The 18,383-nt window shown below is 35.0% G+C and overlaps 1 protein-coding gene across 1 annotated transcript; it reads right to left on the minus strand.

Moving 5' to 3' along the window:
• Window positions 1-1,853: 1,853 nt before the first annotated feature.
• LOC147069732 (retinaldehyde-binding protein 1-like) lies at window positions 1,854-18,017 on the minus strand. Its single transcript, XM_085950512.1, has 6 exons — window positions 17,908-18,017; window positions 8,476-8,806; window positions 7,367-7,491; window positions 5,589-5,685; window positions 4,573-4,714; window positions 1,854-2,737 (listed from the first exon to the last, which is right to left on the minus strand). The coding sequence occupies exons 2-6, from the start codon at window positions 8,766-8,768 to the stop codon at window positions 2,489-2,491; spliced, it is 906 nt and encodes a 301-aa protein (XP_085806638.1). The 5' UTR covers window positions 8,769-8,806; window positions 17,908-18,017; the 3' UTR covers window positions 1,854-2,488.
• Between the last annotated feature and the right edge of the window lie 366 nt (window positions 18,018-18,383).

Genomic DNA, 18,383 nt, shown 5'->3' on the forward strand with positions numbered 1-18,383 from the left:
CAAACCTTTTTTAAAAACCTGTAGAATTTAATATTAATTATATTTTCATTTCTTGTATTATAAGTATCTATATTCTGGCAGTAGTTCTCAGATGAAAAGATATCAAATCTTGCGAGTGCGCCGTACGTCAAATGCAAATGGAGGTTGAGGATCCAGGAGCAAGATGGCTTTCCGAGTGTGAGAAGGGGAGAGATCTCATTTATTCCGTGGAAACCTCGACACTTTGAATGGAAATCGATGGAATGGTGTAACCAAATGATAAGGGGGTGGCAATAATGATAGACAAGGATCAGAAGTATGCCTTCGACCCACACATAATGACAGTGACAAAAAACAACTCGCCAATCAGGGGGACAATAGATTGGGAATTCATAACAAGAACACAATCTCATCCTGCTTTGGTTGCAAACGGGCCATACTAGAGAGAGAGGTTTCAAAATTGAGTTCCTTTTTCAACCTAGAGCAGCAGAAAAGCTCAAAACTGTAACCATACTTGGTCAGCTATCATTTCAATTTCAACGGACTTACAGGGCTGAATTTAGGATCCCTGCTTCATGGGTCAATGCAAACTGACCAAAAATCAATTCGAGCAGTGGAAACTCCTGGCAGGGTGATCTGCAATGTCCACAGACGTGGTATACAAGGATTAACGTACCGTGGAGGAAAATTCAATAAATCGATGTGACCATTGCCCCCACATCCTGAAGCGGGCCCCCAGGCCAAGATCTATGGCGGGCCCCCTACCTATCGCTAAGTTTTAAGGCAGTGTGATTTTCTACAGTAGTATTCCCCAAGTGGTTTCCACGGGACCCCAGAGTTAAAAGAGTATTTCGTATATTTTTAGCGTAATTTAAATAAATCCAGTTGATTTATCGAGTTGTCGGCACTCAGCATAATATTATGAAATACTGGTCGCGACCTCCTTTTGTGGTTCCTAACCAAGTAACGTTCAACCCTTCGCCATATTGGATAAAAAGCCATTTTGTAAGTCAGGAAACACACTTAAATTAAGTAATTATAAAATAAAATTCTACACGTGAATTATCATTTAATTATATCAATTATCATATTACATCACACAACCGCATATTTTTAAATGTTAATTGTTTCATTTAGGAAAATAGCGCCGCAGGTGACTATTTACTATTAGAGAAAAATTATGGTGTGTTTTTTTTCACTTAACTGGTCGACCCACCACGCCAGGCCCCCTCTAAGCCCAGGCCCCCAGGCTAGAGCCCTGTCAGCCCCCCCTTTGTGGGGGCCATGGATGTGACTTCATAATAAGTGATACCGAGTAGAATCTTTTAAACCGTTATTGAAATAAAACAGTCATGCAGATTCTTAAATTCCAATTTATTCATAATTCTTAAAATAAATATATTTTTTAAACCCTTTCACTACTATATTAATACTATATTTTTTTGGTATAACATTGTAAAAAAAAATTAATTCCATCCTTAAAGACAATAATGGGTTTTGGCAACATAGGTAGGAATAATTACAGGTAATTCATAAAGTTGAGTGGGTTCTAGGACGATTCGGCACCGGGACAACCGGGCGCCACATAATCAAATGAAATTCGAAAATAAATAGACGTTCATAAATAATTAAAGGTACTATTAACATATATATTTAATATTATTATGTGTATTTAAATTATTATTTAATACTTGATGATAATTTAAATAATATGCACATGTAAATAATGATTTAATTGTATGTTTAAGTTCCAATGAGAAGAGAGTTCTTTTATTTTTAGATAAAGCCTCAGTCAGGCATGATAAATCTCAATCCACAATAAAAAACATTATGTTAAGAGCAAAGTGAATTGAAACTACTATTCTTTCTTCTTTGACCATGTTCGATCCTAATAGGATCATATGGGCCTACACAGAGTGGAGGTTTGTATTAACAGATTTAATTTTTACGAGAAATGGATGTCAGCCACTTGCTCAACCTATTAGGTCCATATTCTGACTCAAACACAAATTGAAAAACAATATGTGTACTTGCCAGACCCAGGATTCGAACCTGGGACCCTCGACACTATAAGCCGGCGCTTAAGCCACGCGGCCATCGAGTATTCGTATAGTGCTGACATAAAATTCATGTCTATATAAATTACGCTTATTGTCGGTTTACTATTAGTAGTAGATAAATTCCTTGTCTACTTTCTGTATAAAATTGTAACGAACGTATATTTATTTCATTTGACATTATGGCGCCCAATTGTCCTGGCGCCCAGTTACCCCATTCCCGTTGAGTGTTATGCATAGATGCCTCCACTTAAACTCCAGACTACAGACCGCGGTTGTGACCAATTTACACTAGGATCCATTTATGGTGAACCATACCGGACAACTTATTTATGTGACTATAGAAGCGTTTAATTTCAATACCAGTAATCATAGACAAACAGTTAAAATATCCCCAACATTCAAGTATTCGACTATTTATAAAATAATTCTGAATTCAATTACTAACTACGTTAATCTATATCTAAATGTGTGAAGTTTGACTCGACGTTAGATTTTTTCTTGTTGCTTTTAGAGTAGAGATGTCTCTGTTTCTCTTCGGCTTCGAAAAAATCTTTATTTCTTAACACCCTTTCGATGTTTTGTTTTTGGATGGTCTGGGTATCCGGAAGATCACCGCCGAAATCTGATGGTAAGCATTTCCTCGGCAAGACGTCTCTGTAGAATACTTCCCAGTCCATGTCTGGGGGATGCAACACCATCTGAAAAAGATTTTGTACATTTGGTTTGTATAATATATTTGATCATGCTTCTCCAACTTCAAAAAGGCTGTGACTTCAGACACTTTCCCATCATAATTCTTCAACAAAGTATTATATTCATGTCAGTGGCGAAGGGTGGAGGTAAGCTGTGGAGATCCGCCATAAATAGTGCACATTAAACTGTGTCAGTCATGCGTATTTGTTTTCATTTATATAAGACTACAATTATTTACAGATGGTGTTTGTAAGTTTTTATAATTCAATTAAATCCTGCGAAACTAAGCCATAATAGATAATAGTCAAAAAATACTTGTCTATCTATAAAATATCTAAAAGTATGCAATTAAATCATACATAACTTTGGATATTTTAGAGATAAGATAATATTTTTTATCTATTGTAGTTTGGTTTAGGTAGAGCTTAATGAATTTAAAAAAATAAACCAACAATATGTGTAATATGTATTCTTAATCCAACGAAAACAAATAAGTGTGCACAATTTTGTCATATCGCCCAAAGTATACCAAAACTATTATGATTTGGTTAGGCAGGGTTTAATTTATTTTTAAAAACTAACCAATACTATCTGCAAATTGTATTCTTAGTTCAATGAAAACAAATAAATATGACTGACAAAGTTTAATGTGCACTATTTATGTCAAATCTTAACAGCCTACCTCCACCCTTCGCCACTGATATTCGGCTAAGAACACTGAGGCATTATGAATTAAATAACAACACGTTTTTTATGTCATCATCACAAAAAAATACTCAATTTCCCATTTGGTTTTCTTTTGGGCACTCATTGCACTCATCGTCAAACTATTATACTGTACAAAGAATCAACTGCACACGGCAAGGGGAAACTGTACCTCGGTTTTAAGTTCTCTTTCTATCACCCCTGGGGCTGGCCGTGAGTGATACAATACAAATCAAGTGATACGACGAGGTCACATGTAGGGATTCCAATCCCGGGATCCCAAGCTATTTTCGATACCTATGAATCCCGGGATTGATAAACATAATCCCGGGATTTTGGGATTGATTTTTTTTATCAATTTTTATGGAACATAAAATAAAAGTGAAAATATAATAGAAAAAATACTATTAATAAAAAATAGCTACATTAGAAATAAACTCAGTTTGAATGAAGTTTGATTTATACCCATGTGTAAGTAGTTGCCGATTCATTTTATTTTTTCACATAAATTATTAAAAATGAGAAAGATTGGAAAAAAACAATGCTTCGCACTTTGATCTCATACGTTTTACTGCAATTTCATATTTGGCTGACTAATTAGATTTATGAAGCGGAAAGGCCATAAGTAGGTACGCCATGATTATTTGCTCTACTATTTTAAATCTCGCTAATCCGTTCGTTAAGTCTTGACTATCAGAAACAGCAATCTCGTATTAAATTCACATTATTATTTATATATATATATAATACTATTTACTCCATTAAACTTATGTATTTCCAAGATTGAACGTAGATATACAATATTAACAATAAATGTCTTAAATATTATAAATTATACTAGATTTATTTTCACCGATTTTATCAATGTTATGTGTAAATATAAAATTTTTATATTAACAATGTAAAAAAATTCCAATCCCGGGATTGTCAAATTGTAATCCCGGGATCAGAATTTTGGCTCGGGATTGGATTCCCTAGTCACATGGGATTCTTCTCAATCTCAAATAAAAAAGGTAAATATACCTATTGTCTGATATAACGAGTAATGCTTATAACGAGCAAATTCAGTCAGTCCCATCTTCCTCGTTATAACCAAGTTTGACTGTATATAAATTAATAAAAAATGTATAGGTACCCTCTTAATCAATTCTCCTTTCATGAACGGTTTTAAAAGCTTCATTATCTTGTCAAATAATGGTACCACATTAAAAATGTGAATAGCGTCAATTCGTCCATTGAGTCCCTCTTGAACGTAAGCCATGAACTTTGCCATATATCTGAAAAGAAGACATATTTACTTAAAATATATTGTACAAGTATCGGGGTGAAATTGAACCACCATTATTTACCTACCTATTTATTTTCTAGTGTTTTAAAATTTATATTCCATTTATTCCGAATTTGGAACTAAACTTATCACAGTATGTATAAAAATACTGAATTATAATCACAAAATGTTATCATGCAGCGCCCTCGTTTAACGGACAACTTATACTGAGGGATTCAAAGAAATTGAATACTTATACCTGTAATTGAAGCTATTGGTTTTAAGGTAATATGTTACCTCCATATTCCACCAAAATGTCCGTAACGCAATGAAAAGTAATAAAAAATTATATTTATTGCCCAGTATGTTACGCACTGGACCACGAGGGCCCGCTTCATATCAATTTACTGACAAACAGAACTAGTTGATATTTTATCAATACAAATATGGTGGAAAAGTACTTACAGAATCAGAATCGAGAAAAATATTTAATCAAATTAAAAATTGAGATAACCGACTTTGAAACTTATCATTAGCATGTAAAGACACATACACAGGGAACACAGAATTAACGGGAACTGAAATACCTAACGGGTGTAGACTGTAGAGTAACAGGCGACCGATCTCGAGTGTGAAAGAATATAGCATAAACTTAAACATGTGTCAAGAATACGTCATTCTAAGCTTTTCCTTCGTTCTTACAACTGCTCTCGGTTTATGCACTGACACTCATTCAATATTGGTATATTTAAAGGTTGCAACACACTATTGCACGTCTATAATATGTATTAACTGTTCGTAGTACACTCACACATTCAAAACCCTGCTACAAAATGTAGTGTATTGGGGTATATATTATTTTTTAATTTGTTCTGTGTACATACCCAATAGATACTCGTGTAACATGTCCAAACTTGGCTCCTCTCAAGTCAAATAGTAAGATTATGCCATTATAAGGTCCACTCTCATTGATTATAGATTCTAAAACAGTATAAAATATGCATGTCTTAATAATTAATTATTTTATATCTTGTTTGGTGGCCGCGCGGCTGAAGCGTTGGACTATCACGCCGTGGGTCCCAGGTTCGAATCCTGGGTCTGGCAAGTACACATATTGTTTTTCAATTTGTGTGTGAGTCATGGTATGGACCTAATAGGTTGAGCAAGTGGCTGACATCCATTTCTCGTAAAAAACAAAATTTGTTAATAAAAACCTCTACTCTGTGGAGGCCCATATGATCCCATTAGGATCGGACATGGTCTGAAGAAAGAATATCTTGTTTTTCATTTTTTTTTCAATTTTTTAAGTTTACTTACTAATAATAATAATATGCCTTGTTATCATAAACATTATGAAGTTAGATTCAATCCACAGTCCATAAAAAATTCATTGTTTTTTTTATTCAATGATGTAAGTACAAGTATTCATCGACTACCTGACGAAATTACGCACATACGACTGAAAAAATATTTTTTTTGGTTAACTAAATTGTTATTGATTGATTTTTACATATCGTCAGCCTACTATACAAACCTTATAAATATGACCCCATAGAGGTATTAAATAAAAAAAGGGGCAAGGAATCGGCTTTCTCATACAACTGAATGAAGCAGGCCAACAATAGCCGACAACTTACGAGAAATAGCGACGCGATAAGTAAAATTCAGGGCATCAAGGAGGATTTACTTTGATCATTATAATGTACCCATATAATATAATGTTAACGTGGAAATTTTGCCTTAACTTGATTACCAGCCCGCCTCACCATACTTTTTCGCCATACCAGCCTGCTTTACCATACGTTCATAAAAACTGCTGCCCCTAGATCGACCCCAATTGATAATGGTGTTGATGCTACTACTCACCGCCATCTTTCGATTAATAAAGCCTGAGCATAACTTTTTGCACAAGCAACGAGTGGTCCACTTTCCAGCTGTCAAAATCAGATCCCAGATTGCTTGACATATTGATTCGCCCTTTCTCGTTTCAAATTGAATTATAAAAAATTCTCACATCAAATACATTAACTCCATCAGTGTTATTTATAAATAATATACATTCCTGTTATTCATCAACTGTCAAAGTCAGACTAGTCCTTCACACAAAACCGGTGATAATATCGATTTCCAAAAAGTATGTAGCATTGATCTATTCATTACATTTGTAGAAGGTGTATTAATGCTAGTGTATTATACACCCACGGTGGCCGCGTGGCATAAGCGTTGGACTATCACGCCGTGGGTCTCAGGTTCGAATCCTGGGTCTGGCAAGTACACATATTGTTTTTCAATTTGTGTCTGTCAGGGAATGGACCTAATAGGTTGAGCATGTGGCTGACATCCATTTCTCGTAATAAACAAAATCTGTCAATACAAACCTCTACTCTGTGGAGGCCCATATGATCCTATAGGATCGGACATGGTCATAAAAAAATTATTTATCATTTAACTCGATAAGTGAACACGAGAGACGAGTCAGTATGAGCACTCTATAGACAATGACAGGTCATCTATAGACAACAGGAGGGATGGAAAGGTAGGACCAGTCGTGAATGTATCGGCTTTCTCTTCAGTTAACAATGTACTACTACATATCTTGTGCTTATAAAAATGTTGCCATTAAAACTAAATTTATAAATCAATAAACTACTTGTATATTTACCATATATCATACTACTAAATTTGCTTCCAGCGCTATAATTATATCTCTCGACGGTGAAGTCATGTAGTCTATGAAGCATTATACCATAACCCTTATCTGATGTTGCTGGCAAATACATGTACTCCCTGTAATGTTAAAAAAAATCTGTTATAAGTGAGAATAGCTTTAAAAATATTTATTTACCATTTTTTCTTAAAACTTTTGTGACCATTCAAGGATTTCAATTCACTGTTACTATTGATGGTGAGAACCAAGCAGTATCATCAGAATCCATAACCATGGCCCACACATCCTCCCCCACATCCCCCCCCCCCACATCCCCCATCCTATCCACAGGCCCCTCTACCTATCGTTAAGGATAAAGGCAGTCTGACGCTCAACAGTAGCGTTTTCCAAATGGTGTACGCGGTAAAATTAATGTGTATATTTAGAGTTCTTTTTGTATATTTTTAATACGTCCATTTGAATTATGGAGTTGTCCAGTATCGATACACAATTAAAAATTGTATCTTATAACCACATAATTTTAAATAATATTATTGAAGGAAATTTTTTTTACTATTAGAACAAATCGTCTCTGTCCTGGCAGAACACACTAACTGGAGAATACTAGTTTTGAGTAATTTGACTTTGAAGTTGTTAAAATGTGTGAAATAATGGTCTATCATGTGAATTTATTAAGTAATCATAAAAAGGATGACTTTAAAATAAAGACTGTTTATTTATTAAGAAGGTTTCCAGAGGGTAAAGTTTGAAATAAGGAACATTTTGGTACTAACTCAATTTGTCATTTTTTCGAATTAGTGTCTTCTGCTAGAACAGTGACGAAATTTGTGATGTTTGTTTATCTTACTTATCTGGTCCACTCGCCACGCCAGGTCACCAGGCTAGAGCCCTGTCAGCCCCCCCCCCCCCCCCCCCCCCTTGCGGGGGCCATGACCATAACAGACAACCGTGACTGTCTCAAACGTTATAAAACTATATCATCTGCCAATCTTATTCTTACCTACACGTAAATAAATACACAACCTGACCATGAAAATAAATGAGTAAAATGTTAATTTTATTCTGGCATAGATTTAAAAAAAAAACGAATAAATACTACTTACTGCACCTCTTGTGCTTCTTTCAGGACGTCAGACATAGGATCTCTGTTGTCAAAATGTTCTGGGTGCTTGTCTCTCATGTTGTAATGTGACTTAATACATTTCTTAGTGTCCACCGTCACCCGTTCGCATGCTAAATGAAAAACAAGCAACTGCTTGTCTGTCATGTCCTTTGGCACGGTGCTGCCGGAGTCCAGGCCCTGGACCCATGTCTTCAGCTCTGCTATGTCTGACTTCTTTAAGGTGGGATCTTTTGCGAAGAAGGATTCATAGTCATAGGCCAGATCGAAGCCCATTTTTAGAAAATGGATAGTTTGACGGTCAGAATTTATAGCTGAAAATTATACAATGTTATTATTATTCATCTCCATCTTCATAATCTAAATCGTTGAGGTCCATACAGCGCTCTAAATGGAAAGGTTTACGAACCGGAGTGCTCAACAGTTTTCTGAAGATATTCACATAGTAAACTTTTCTTATATGATTTCTGTATGATCAAAGATTTTCTATTATAATATGGCCTATCTAGCTCAGACGGTCAAATTATTTTTTCCATGAGATGGAGCGATAATTTTACCGATTTCACAAACAGGAACGGCGCTCCGCTCCATTTCGAGCCCTGGGTCCATAATTAGACAACTTAAAGACGGATTTGCAGCACTCGAAGTAGGTAGATCGGAACGCACCGGAGCGCAGCTTCTGTTTGTGAAATCCCTGAGATTATCGCTAACTCGTTGAAAAATTAAATGTTGCATTACGGTTCGTGGATCATTATAAACTACTAAAATAAGAAATTTGTCGGAATCGGAATCATAGTAAAAAAAATAATATTTATGACGTGACGCAAGCCTCGGTTTTTGTCAGCGGCACCGACAACATTATGCCCTAATCTTGCATGTCACAAGTTTAAAGACAATTAAGTACTCCAAATAAATGTAACAAAGACGAAAGTCATGTTTAACTGCTTTGCGGGCCAAAAGAGATCCTCATCAATGGCACTCAGCTCGAACAGGTGAAAAACTACATCTATCTGGGACAACAAGTGTCTATAGATGGATGTATATTTGATGAAATTATTTGCAGAGTAGCTAGGCTGGAGTGCTTTTGGCCGCCTGAATAATGTTTTCAAAGATGACCTTCCACTGTGCCTAAAGCACAAAGTTTTCAACCAGTGTGTGCTTCCCATAATCACATATGCGTGTGAAACATGGACCCTAAGTAAAAGAGAGATCCAGAAACTTAGAGTAGCATAACGTGGTATGGAGAGGTGCATGCTGGGCATAACGTGAAGGGACAAAAAGAGGAATGAGTGGATAAGGAAGCAGCCAAGGATTTGCGATGTGATATTATAGTTTGTTAAAAGCCTCAAATGGAGATGGGCTGGACACATTGCTCGAAGAAGGGACAATCGGACAAATTTAGTCATCCAGTGGTATCCAAGAGGTACAAAACGTCCGCAAGGTAGACCTAGAGGCCGCTGGATCGATGAAATGATAAAGTTATGCTGAAGTACGTAGCAACGCAACACACAGGACAGAGAGAAGTGGAATCGGATTGGAGAGGCCTTCATCCAGCAGTGGTCATAAGGTTTGTTGATATCTTTATTTTTAATTGCCCGATCCTAAGGACCGACCTATGCAATTGTAAATAATGATTATTCTTGAAAAGGATTTGCCTGCTATTTTTTATGCAATGCGGTTAGTAATTTTTATGCATGAATTTTGACGCATCGATTGGTAAATATAATATGAAAAACCGAATAAAATACGCATGGCTATGTCGTCATTATTTTTTAATATTATATTATATAGGTACCAAAGGGGAGGAGTCCAATCTCTTTATTTACTCATATTTACCTAGGTACTCATATTTTTTTATTTGTAAAACGTTTTTTATAAAAAAACATTTTATTAAATATATATAAAATAGTAATTTCTCTTCAAAATGAAACATTCGCGTGCCATGCAAAATCGTCTCGCGTGCCACCAGTGGCACGCGTGCCATAGGTTCGCCATCCCTGATATATACCATATGTAGGTACAGACCATAGCCTCCACATCCTGAAACGGGCCGCCTTATTTATTGCTATGGTTAGATTGTGATGCTCTGCAGTAGCGTTTTCCAAATGGCATTTCGCAGAACTCCAGGGCTCCGTATGAAGTAAAATCTTTTCTGTGGAGAGTACCTAGGTAGTTCGTGTATTTTTAGTGATTGTTTGTACTTATTTACTTATTTCTAAACAAATCCACTTGAATTATTGAGTTGTCGGCAGTCGTCATCAATGAAGAACTGATCACGACCACTTTTTGTAGTAGCCAAGTAACACGCGACCCTTCACCAAATTGAATAAATAGCCATTTTTATTAGTCAGGAAACACACTAAAAATTATCAGACCGGAGCGCCGTTCCGGTTCGTGGAATCTGTAAAGTTATCGCTCCGTGTCGTGGTTAAAATATTTTGACCGTCTGAGCTAGATAACAAAAAATCTAGTACATTTATGTTTATAAAATACCCATAAAATTTGATAACCATGTTAATATCCTCAGAAAAATTTCGAGCGCTCCGGTTCGTAAACTTTTCCATTTCGAGCGCTGCGCAGGACACTTATTCGTGCGCCGCAGTACCTACGTGAAACATGAGTTCGTGTAACATTTAATCAAATGACGAGTTCTTCGTTGAACAATATCACCGTGGAGTATATTTGTACGTATGCTACAACATGTGGCGAATTTAGGGTTAATCTAATTGGAACAGTACTATTTGCAAACTATCGCCGCATTTTGTAAGGCCTCCTATATTATATCGAGCGCGACACTGGTGTCCCGTCTGAAACGGGCCCTACATTTTCAAGCCGCCGATACACTTGTTTTTATTACCGCAGCCAGTTTTATGTTCTAATTTATAACACGAAATTATGTGTTGACTCATTAGATTTAGAGCGTTCATCAACATAATACAAAGGCCCCTTTATTTAAATACAAATGCCTCCTATAAATACGAGCGCGACACCGGTGTCTCGTCTGAAACGGCTCTAACGCGAAATTATGCGTTGACTCGTTAGCTCTGGGGCGTTTATAAACATAATACAAAAGCCCCCTTATTCGAATACAAAGGCCTCCTATAAATACGAGTGCGACACCGGTGTCCCGTCTGAAACGGGCCTAAATGTTAAATTGTTCGGCAGGCCTTCAAACGGGCAGTCACTGTTGCTTGCCTACTTTAATAATGAGGTTGATATTATTTTAATATCTTTAATCCGTCTATTTGCTACGTTTCTAACTACAGTAAAAAATGAATTATTCTTTGAACGTCTGAGATTGTGAACTTTGCATTTTGGTATTTTAATAAATTTGCTAACAAAAATGACATTTTTTGCACGGAAATTATCCAATAATATTGTGATATTTTTGAAGTGATTACTGTCGGCTCAAGGTCGTTGACAAAATAAGTAATATTATTATACATATGTCGATATATCTACATATACGATATGTCTACATTATAAATATTATCAGAGGCGACAGAGAAAATCGAAAAAAGAACTAAGCTCTATGTGAGATGTATGAAGGATCCTCAGTTAAGTAGGTAACCGGTACGTAGTACCAGTGACGTCCCGTGGGGGTAGGCAGACTGAGCGTCGCTTGGGGGCGGCAAATCGAGACGAATCATTGGGTATAAGTATAAGGTGCGTTAGGGTAAGTGCGACTACGGGGGAAGAGCATATAGGTTAAATAACTTTTTACTGCAATGAATGTAATTACTGCCGTCGATAGGAATCGGTTACAAATCCATAAATGTATGCCAACACCCAAAGTTGGCAGCATAATAATGTTTGATGTGTCCAGTATGACAACTAAGAGTTTGACAATCGTTCGATGTCAAAAATCAAGTTTGACGTGTTTTTTTCAATCGATCTGTTTTTCAACAATCTTTCGTGCTAAGAAAGAGATATTTGGTGAGTACCTTTGTTTTAAATTGTGATTTGTGTTCCGACTGTAAGATTTATGATTATAGAAATAGGTACCTAAACTTATATCTGTCAATTAAAAAGTTCAGCTCACTGGTTGGAAACAAAATGTAATTAACATAAAAGGCTTAACAGGACTGTACCTTTTTTGTCGGGGTTGCGATGTCTAGTTTACTTTCGTTTTACTTGGACGTCACGTTCTTGATGACCAGCAATGACACATGAAGATTTGAAAATTATATTTGAATTATATGTAGGTGCATACTAACGTAATTAATTTATACAAATGTTTTTACCAGTCACTTGCGAGTTTCGAAAGTTGTCAGGAGTATTTTTAAATGTATCCGCAACCGTGGACTCGCAATATTGTCGATTGAATGATAGATTTAATGTTATATATTTTGTTAGTAATGTACCAATCCATACAACACATTTATTAGATATTGGAGTCATGCAAGGATGATAAAAAATACTGTATAAAAAAATGGGACGTATTTTGGCGCTGCCATGGGGCGGCATTTTGTCTAGGGACGTCACTGCCTAGTACCTACAGTACAATTTAGTCAGTGGCGAAGGCTTTTAAGATTCGAAATAAATACCTACTGCACACTAAACTTTGTCAGTCAAACGTATTTATTTTCATTGAACTAAGACTACAATGCATAGATAATATTTGTCAGTTTGAAAAAAATCAATTAAACCTTTCCTAATCCAAGCCATAGTAGATAATAGTAAAAGAAACATTCTTTTATCTATAAATTAATATCCATACATCATTCTAGATATTTTATAGATAGAAGAATATTTTTTTTTAAATAATTATGGTTTGTGTTAGGCAGGGTTTAATGATCTGTAATATTCTGTATTCGTAATGCAACAAAAACAAATAAGTATGACTGAAAAGGTGTGCACTATTTTTGTCAGATCGTCCATAGCATACCTAAACTAGTATGGTTTGGTCTAGGCAGGGTTTAATTGATTTTTATCACGTTTTTCTTAGCTCGTATTCTTGTTTGTCCGGTGGTTGTTTATCCAGTACAAATCCTGCAATCGATTTTTAATTAACTTCCCGACTAGCTAGCAGTGGCGAAGGGTGGAGGTAAGCTGTTAAGATCCGCCATAAATAGTTCACACTAAACTTTGTCAGTCATACGTATTTGTTTTCATTTAAATAAGACTACAATTTACAGATGGTGTTAGTTAGTTTTTAAAATACAATTAAACCCTGCGAAACCAAGCCATAATAAATAATAGTCAAAAAAATACTCGTCTATCTATAAAGTATCTATAATTATGCACTTAAATCATACAATACTTTGAATATTTTATAGATAGAATAATATTTTGTATCTTTTATGGTTTTGTTTAGGCAGGGCTTAATGAATTAAAAAAAAATGAACCAACAATATGTGTAATATGTATATTCTAAATACAACGAAATCAGATAGGTATGAATGGAAAGGTGCGCACAATTTTGTCGTAACGCCCAAAATATACCAAAACGATTATGGTTTGGTTTAGGCAGGGTTTAATTGATTTTTAAAAACTAACCAATAAAATCTGTAAATTATAGTCTTAACTCAATAAAAACAAATACGTATGACTAAAAAAGTTTAATGTGCACTATTTATGGCGAATCTTAACAGCCTACCTCCACCCTTCGCTACTGCTAGCTAGACATTTGAAACTTTTAGAATATATCAGAACACGATTGCAATGCATTATTTTAATACTTTTCCTTCCTTCCTTCGACCATGTCCGATCCTGATAGGATCATATGGGCCTCCACAGAGTGGAGGTTTGTATTGACAGATTTTTTTGTTTTTTACGAGAATTGGATGTCAGCCACTTGCTCAACCTATTAGGTCCATACCCTGACGCACACAAATTGAAAAACAATATGTGTACTTGCCAGACCCAGGATTCGAACCTGGGACCCACGGCTTTATAGTCCAACGCTTATGCCGCGCGGCCACCGTGGGCGGTACTTTTAGCCATCTTTAAGTATAATTGAATTCATTTTCAGTTAATTCTGTTTTGTATGAAAACTTATTTCGGAAGAAATCCGTAATCCAATCCACTATTATTGGTTGCTAAGGGGGTGGTCCTAACAACTAAATTATTAATAATATATACGTGCCTTAATATGGAGATCAACATGACATTTCAGTATTCTATATTATTGTTTGTTTGTTGCAAAATAGCAAAAAAAAAATGCTTTGTTGACAATTCCCTTATTTGTCCTAAATTATTAATACATAGAATTGTCAAGTTTATATGATTCAACAGAAAATTTAAAAACGTGGTATATAAAAAGTTCTTTTTATCTTGTTAATATTAAAAACTAACCAGCACCATCTGCAAATTGTATTATTAGTTTAATGAAAATAAATAAGTATGACTTTGCCCTTAACATAATGGTTTTTATTGCGGATTGAAAATTATTACGCCTGTCGCTTCATATAAAAATAAAAGACTCTTCTTGTTGGAACTTAAACATATGCACAATTAAATTATTATTTACGTGTGCGTATTTAAATTCTCACCAAGCATTAAATAATATATAAGTATTTTAAAAGTAGGTACCTCCGTATAATTCACGAACGTCTATTTATTTTCGAATTTCATTCGATTGCGTAGCGCCCAGTTGTCCCGGCGCCGAATCGCCATATACCCGTAATATTTATATCTAGAATAGTTCAAACAGTGATGTCCCTAGACAAAATGTCGCCCCTAGGCAGTGCCAAAATGCATTTTTTATATAGTACCTATTTTTTATCATCCTTTCATGACTCCAATATCTAATAAATGTGTTATATGGATACATTACTATCAAGATATACTTATACCACTAAATCTAATTTAAATGCCATCTCTGCTTCAATAGACAATATTGCGAGTCTACGGTTTAAGATAGGTAGGTACATAATTTGGATTAATTTTAAATTAAGTATTGCACGTGTCATTGCTGTTCACCAAGAATGTGACGTCCAAGGACAAAGGAAGTAAACTAGACATCGCGAACCCGTCAAAAAAGTCCTGTTAAAACTTATATAGTAGGTACCTAATAAATACATTTTGTTTCCAACCAATGAGCTGATTTTTTTAATGGAAAGATTTTATTTTATTACTAAGTTTAGGTAGCTATTTCTATATATATATAAAATATACCTAATGATGCTCCTCGATTTGCCGCCCTTTGGGTAACTGTAGCCCCCAAACGACGCTCAATCTGCCTACCCCCACGGGACGTCACTGAGTTCAAATGTAGGTCATATATTTGACTGTGTTTTTTTTCTTTTCAGAGATGTGATATTCTATGGAAAGCTATCGTGAAATTGTTCATTTTAAATTGTAAAACAATCAACATTGGTGGTGTTTACGCATAAACACCTACCTACACCACTATTTTTTGTTTACCATAATAATATGATCGATATATTATCAATAATAATTAATACTATTAAAATACATCTATTAATACGTACTTACTTTGGTTAGACAAATGTTATCTAAAACATGTATTTACGTTGAGCGATCGGTAAATAATATGAGTTGGTTGCAGCGCTCGAAATTGATTTTTTTACGAACCGGACCACTCGATAATTTTCTCGAAAATATCAAAGGGTTATATCTCGGACGAGAAACGTACGTAGGCAAAGTACCGCCCTATTTTATGTTTAGTTTCAAATTGTCTGAAAATTCGTTAGATACCCACCACAGATAACAGACCCACTTACCTAATTTATTATTTGTTTTTGGCTATCTTAAACAGACATATACCAAAATTCTTTAAATTGACATGTAGGTAGGTACATCATCTACTGAGAATTATAGCATTTCCACGAAACCTACTCTCAAACAGTGTTGGTTTTAGCTACGTGGAGATCTGTAGCACTGACAGTTTTGGAGGTTCCCTGCCATTACAATATCTACTGAATACTACGTACCTATTACACAATATAGTTATGCTGTCAGCATTTTTATGTTCGACTAATATTCTAATTCTAATGAAACGACCGCGTCGTCTGCTTCATGGAAAACCACCACTTCTCTCAAAACTTGTAATGTTAATTTATATTCGTCCCTTCATTCGCCGCCCTTTATAATGTGCCGCCCCTATGCAAAGCATGGGCTACTTACCCCCACCGGACATCACTATCTTAGACGGACAGATGCAATAGCAGTTTTAAACACTGATACACAAATCTGCTGAAAATTTGGTGAAAACAATATATTGTCTACGGTATAAAAAACAAAATTTGTTCGCTGAATGCCGAAATTAAATAGAGAGGTAGATACCTACTGAAATCGCCTAAAAATATTTGTGTAGGAAAACAACACAAAATCGTATATTAGCTTGTAGAAATAAGAGTTTACGGCTTGTTACAAATTTTAAAATGGCCATGCGTTCAACATGTTTCGGAATAAACTTAAAGAAGAAAATATGTAATTTAGATAATAACTACAATTATTTTCCCAATAATTCACGAACTGGAACGTTTTTTTTTTTTTAAATATTTAGGTAGATATATATTTTTCCACAAGCGGTTGTCTCGAGGATCTTACGAACCGGAGCTGTTCTCCGATCCATTTCGAGCGCTGTTTAGTTGTCAAATTTATTATCCTATCAGTCAACTCGAAATTATACGAAGTATATAAACAAGATTATAATATATCCATGGCGATAGATTAAGTTGTTTATTCTACCAGTGCTAGTAGGTACAACTAACATGGCATTGGTAATGCCCATTAGAAAGGCAAATTACTACTATTAATAATTACTAGTGTGTTCAATCAAATCACCTGGGTATTCATATTATATTTCACTTGTGTGAAGTGTTATTTTATCAGCAATAATATAAACATAAACAATAAAAATGATGTCACATGAAAAAGCACTTTTTCGTAATGTTTGACGTCAGTTATCTTTGTAAGTAGATCGACGAGATTGTTATATACATACACACGATCCTCTTTTTGCACGGTTTTGAAATAACGCGGTTTTAAATTTTCTGTTGAATCATATAAACTTGACAATTATAATAATTAATAAAAACTTTTTATTGTAGGTAGGTACTTGATAGATATAGCTACTGAATAAATATTATAAAATACAGAAATGTCATATTGACATTTCATATTGATTTCCATAGTAACGCACGTATAGGTATATTAATAATTTAGTTGCTTGGACCCCTTTAGCAACCGACAATAATAACTTTCCATACAGATCAAAATTAACTGAATTCAATTCTGCTTAAAGATGGCTAAAAGTATTAAAAGAATGCATTGTCGTCGTGTTCTGATATATTCTAAAAGTCTCAAATGTCTAGCTAGTCGGGAAGTTAGTTAGAAAATCTTCAATCGTCCAATATAAATCTTGGACAAACAAAAAAAAATGTACTGGACAAACAAGAATACGAGCTAATAAAAACATGGTAATAATAACTTGATTTTTACCTACCTTTTTAAATAGGTAAATACTTGATGATAATATTATCCGGTGTTCATGAAACAACCTCACCGTTTAAAACCACGATATCTACTGACATGATCGACCGTAGTGTAATGATTGCAACTATGTTATGATGAGATAATAATTATTTAGAACAGTGCAGATTAACTCCAGTGGCGTAGATAAACTGAAGTGCCATTTATTAGTTCAATTTTATTATCATGTAACAAAATTCGAGATAATATTATATTCAGTGACGTCCCGTGGGGGTAGGCAGATTGAGCGTCGCTTGGGGGCGGCAAATCGAGGAGAATCATTAGGTATATATAGAAAGCTACCTAAACTTAGTAATAACGGAAATATCTTCACATTAAAAAATCAGCTCACTGGTTGGAAACAAAATATACCTATCTATTATTAGGTAGTACTATACAATTTTCAACAGGACTTTTTTTGACGGGTTCGCGATGTCTAGTTTACTTCCG

Source organism: Rhyacophila brunnea, unplaced genomic scaffold (assembly GCF_057557595.1).
Source record: "Rhyacophila brunnea isolate RB1 unplaced genomic scaffold, BYU_Rbru_1.0 scaffold_23, whole genome shotgun sequence".
NCBI classification, from domain to species: domain Eukaryota; kingdom Metazoa; phylum Arthropoda; class Insecta; order Trichoptera; family Rhyacophilidae; genus Rhyacophila; species Rhyacophila brunnea.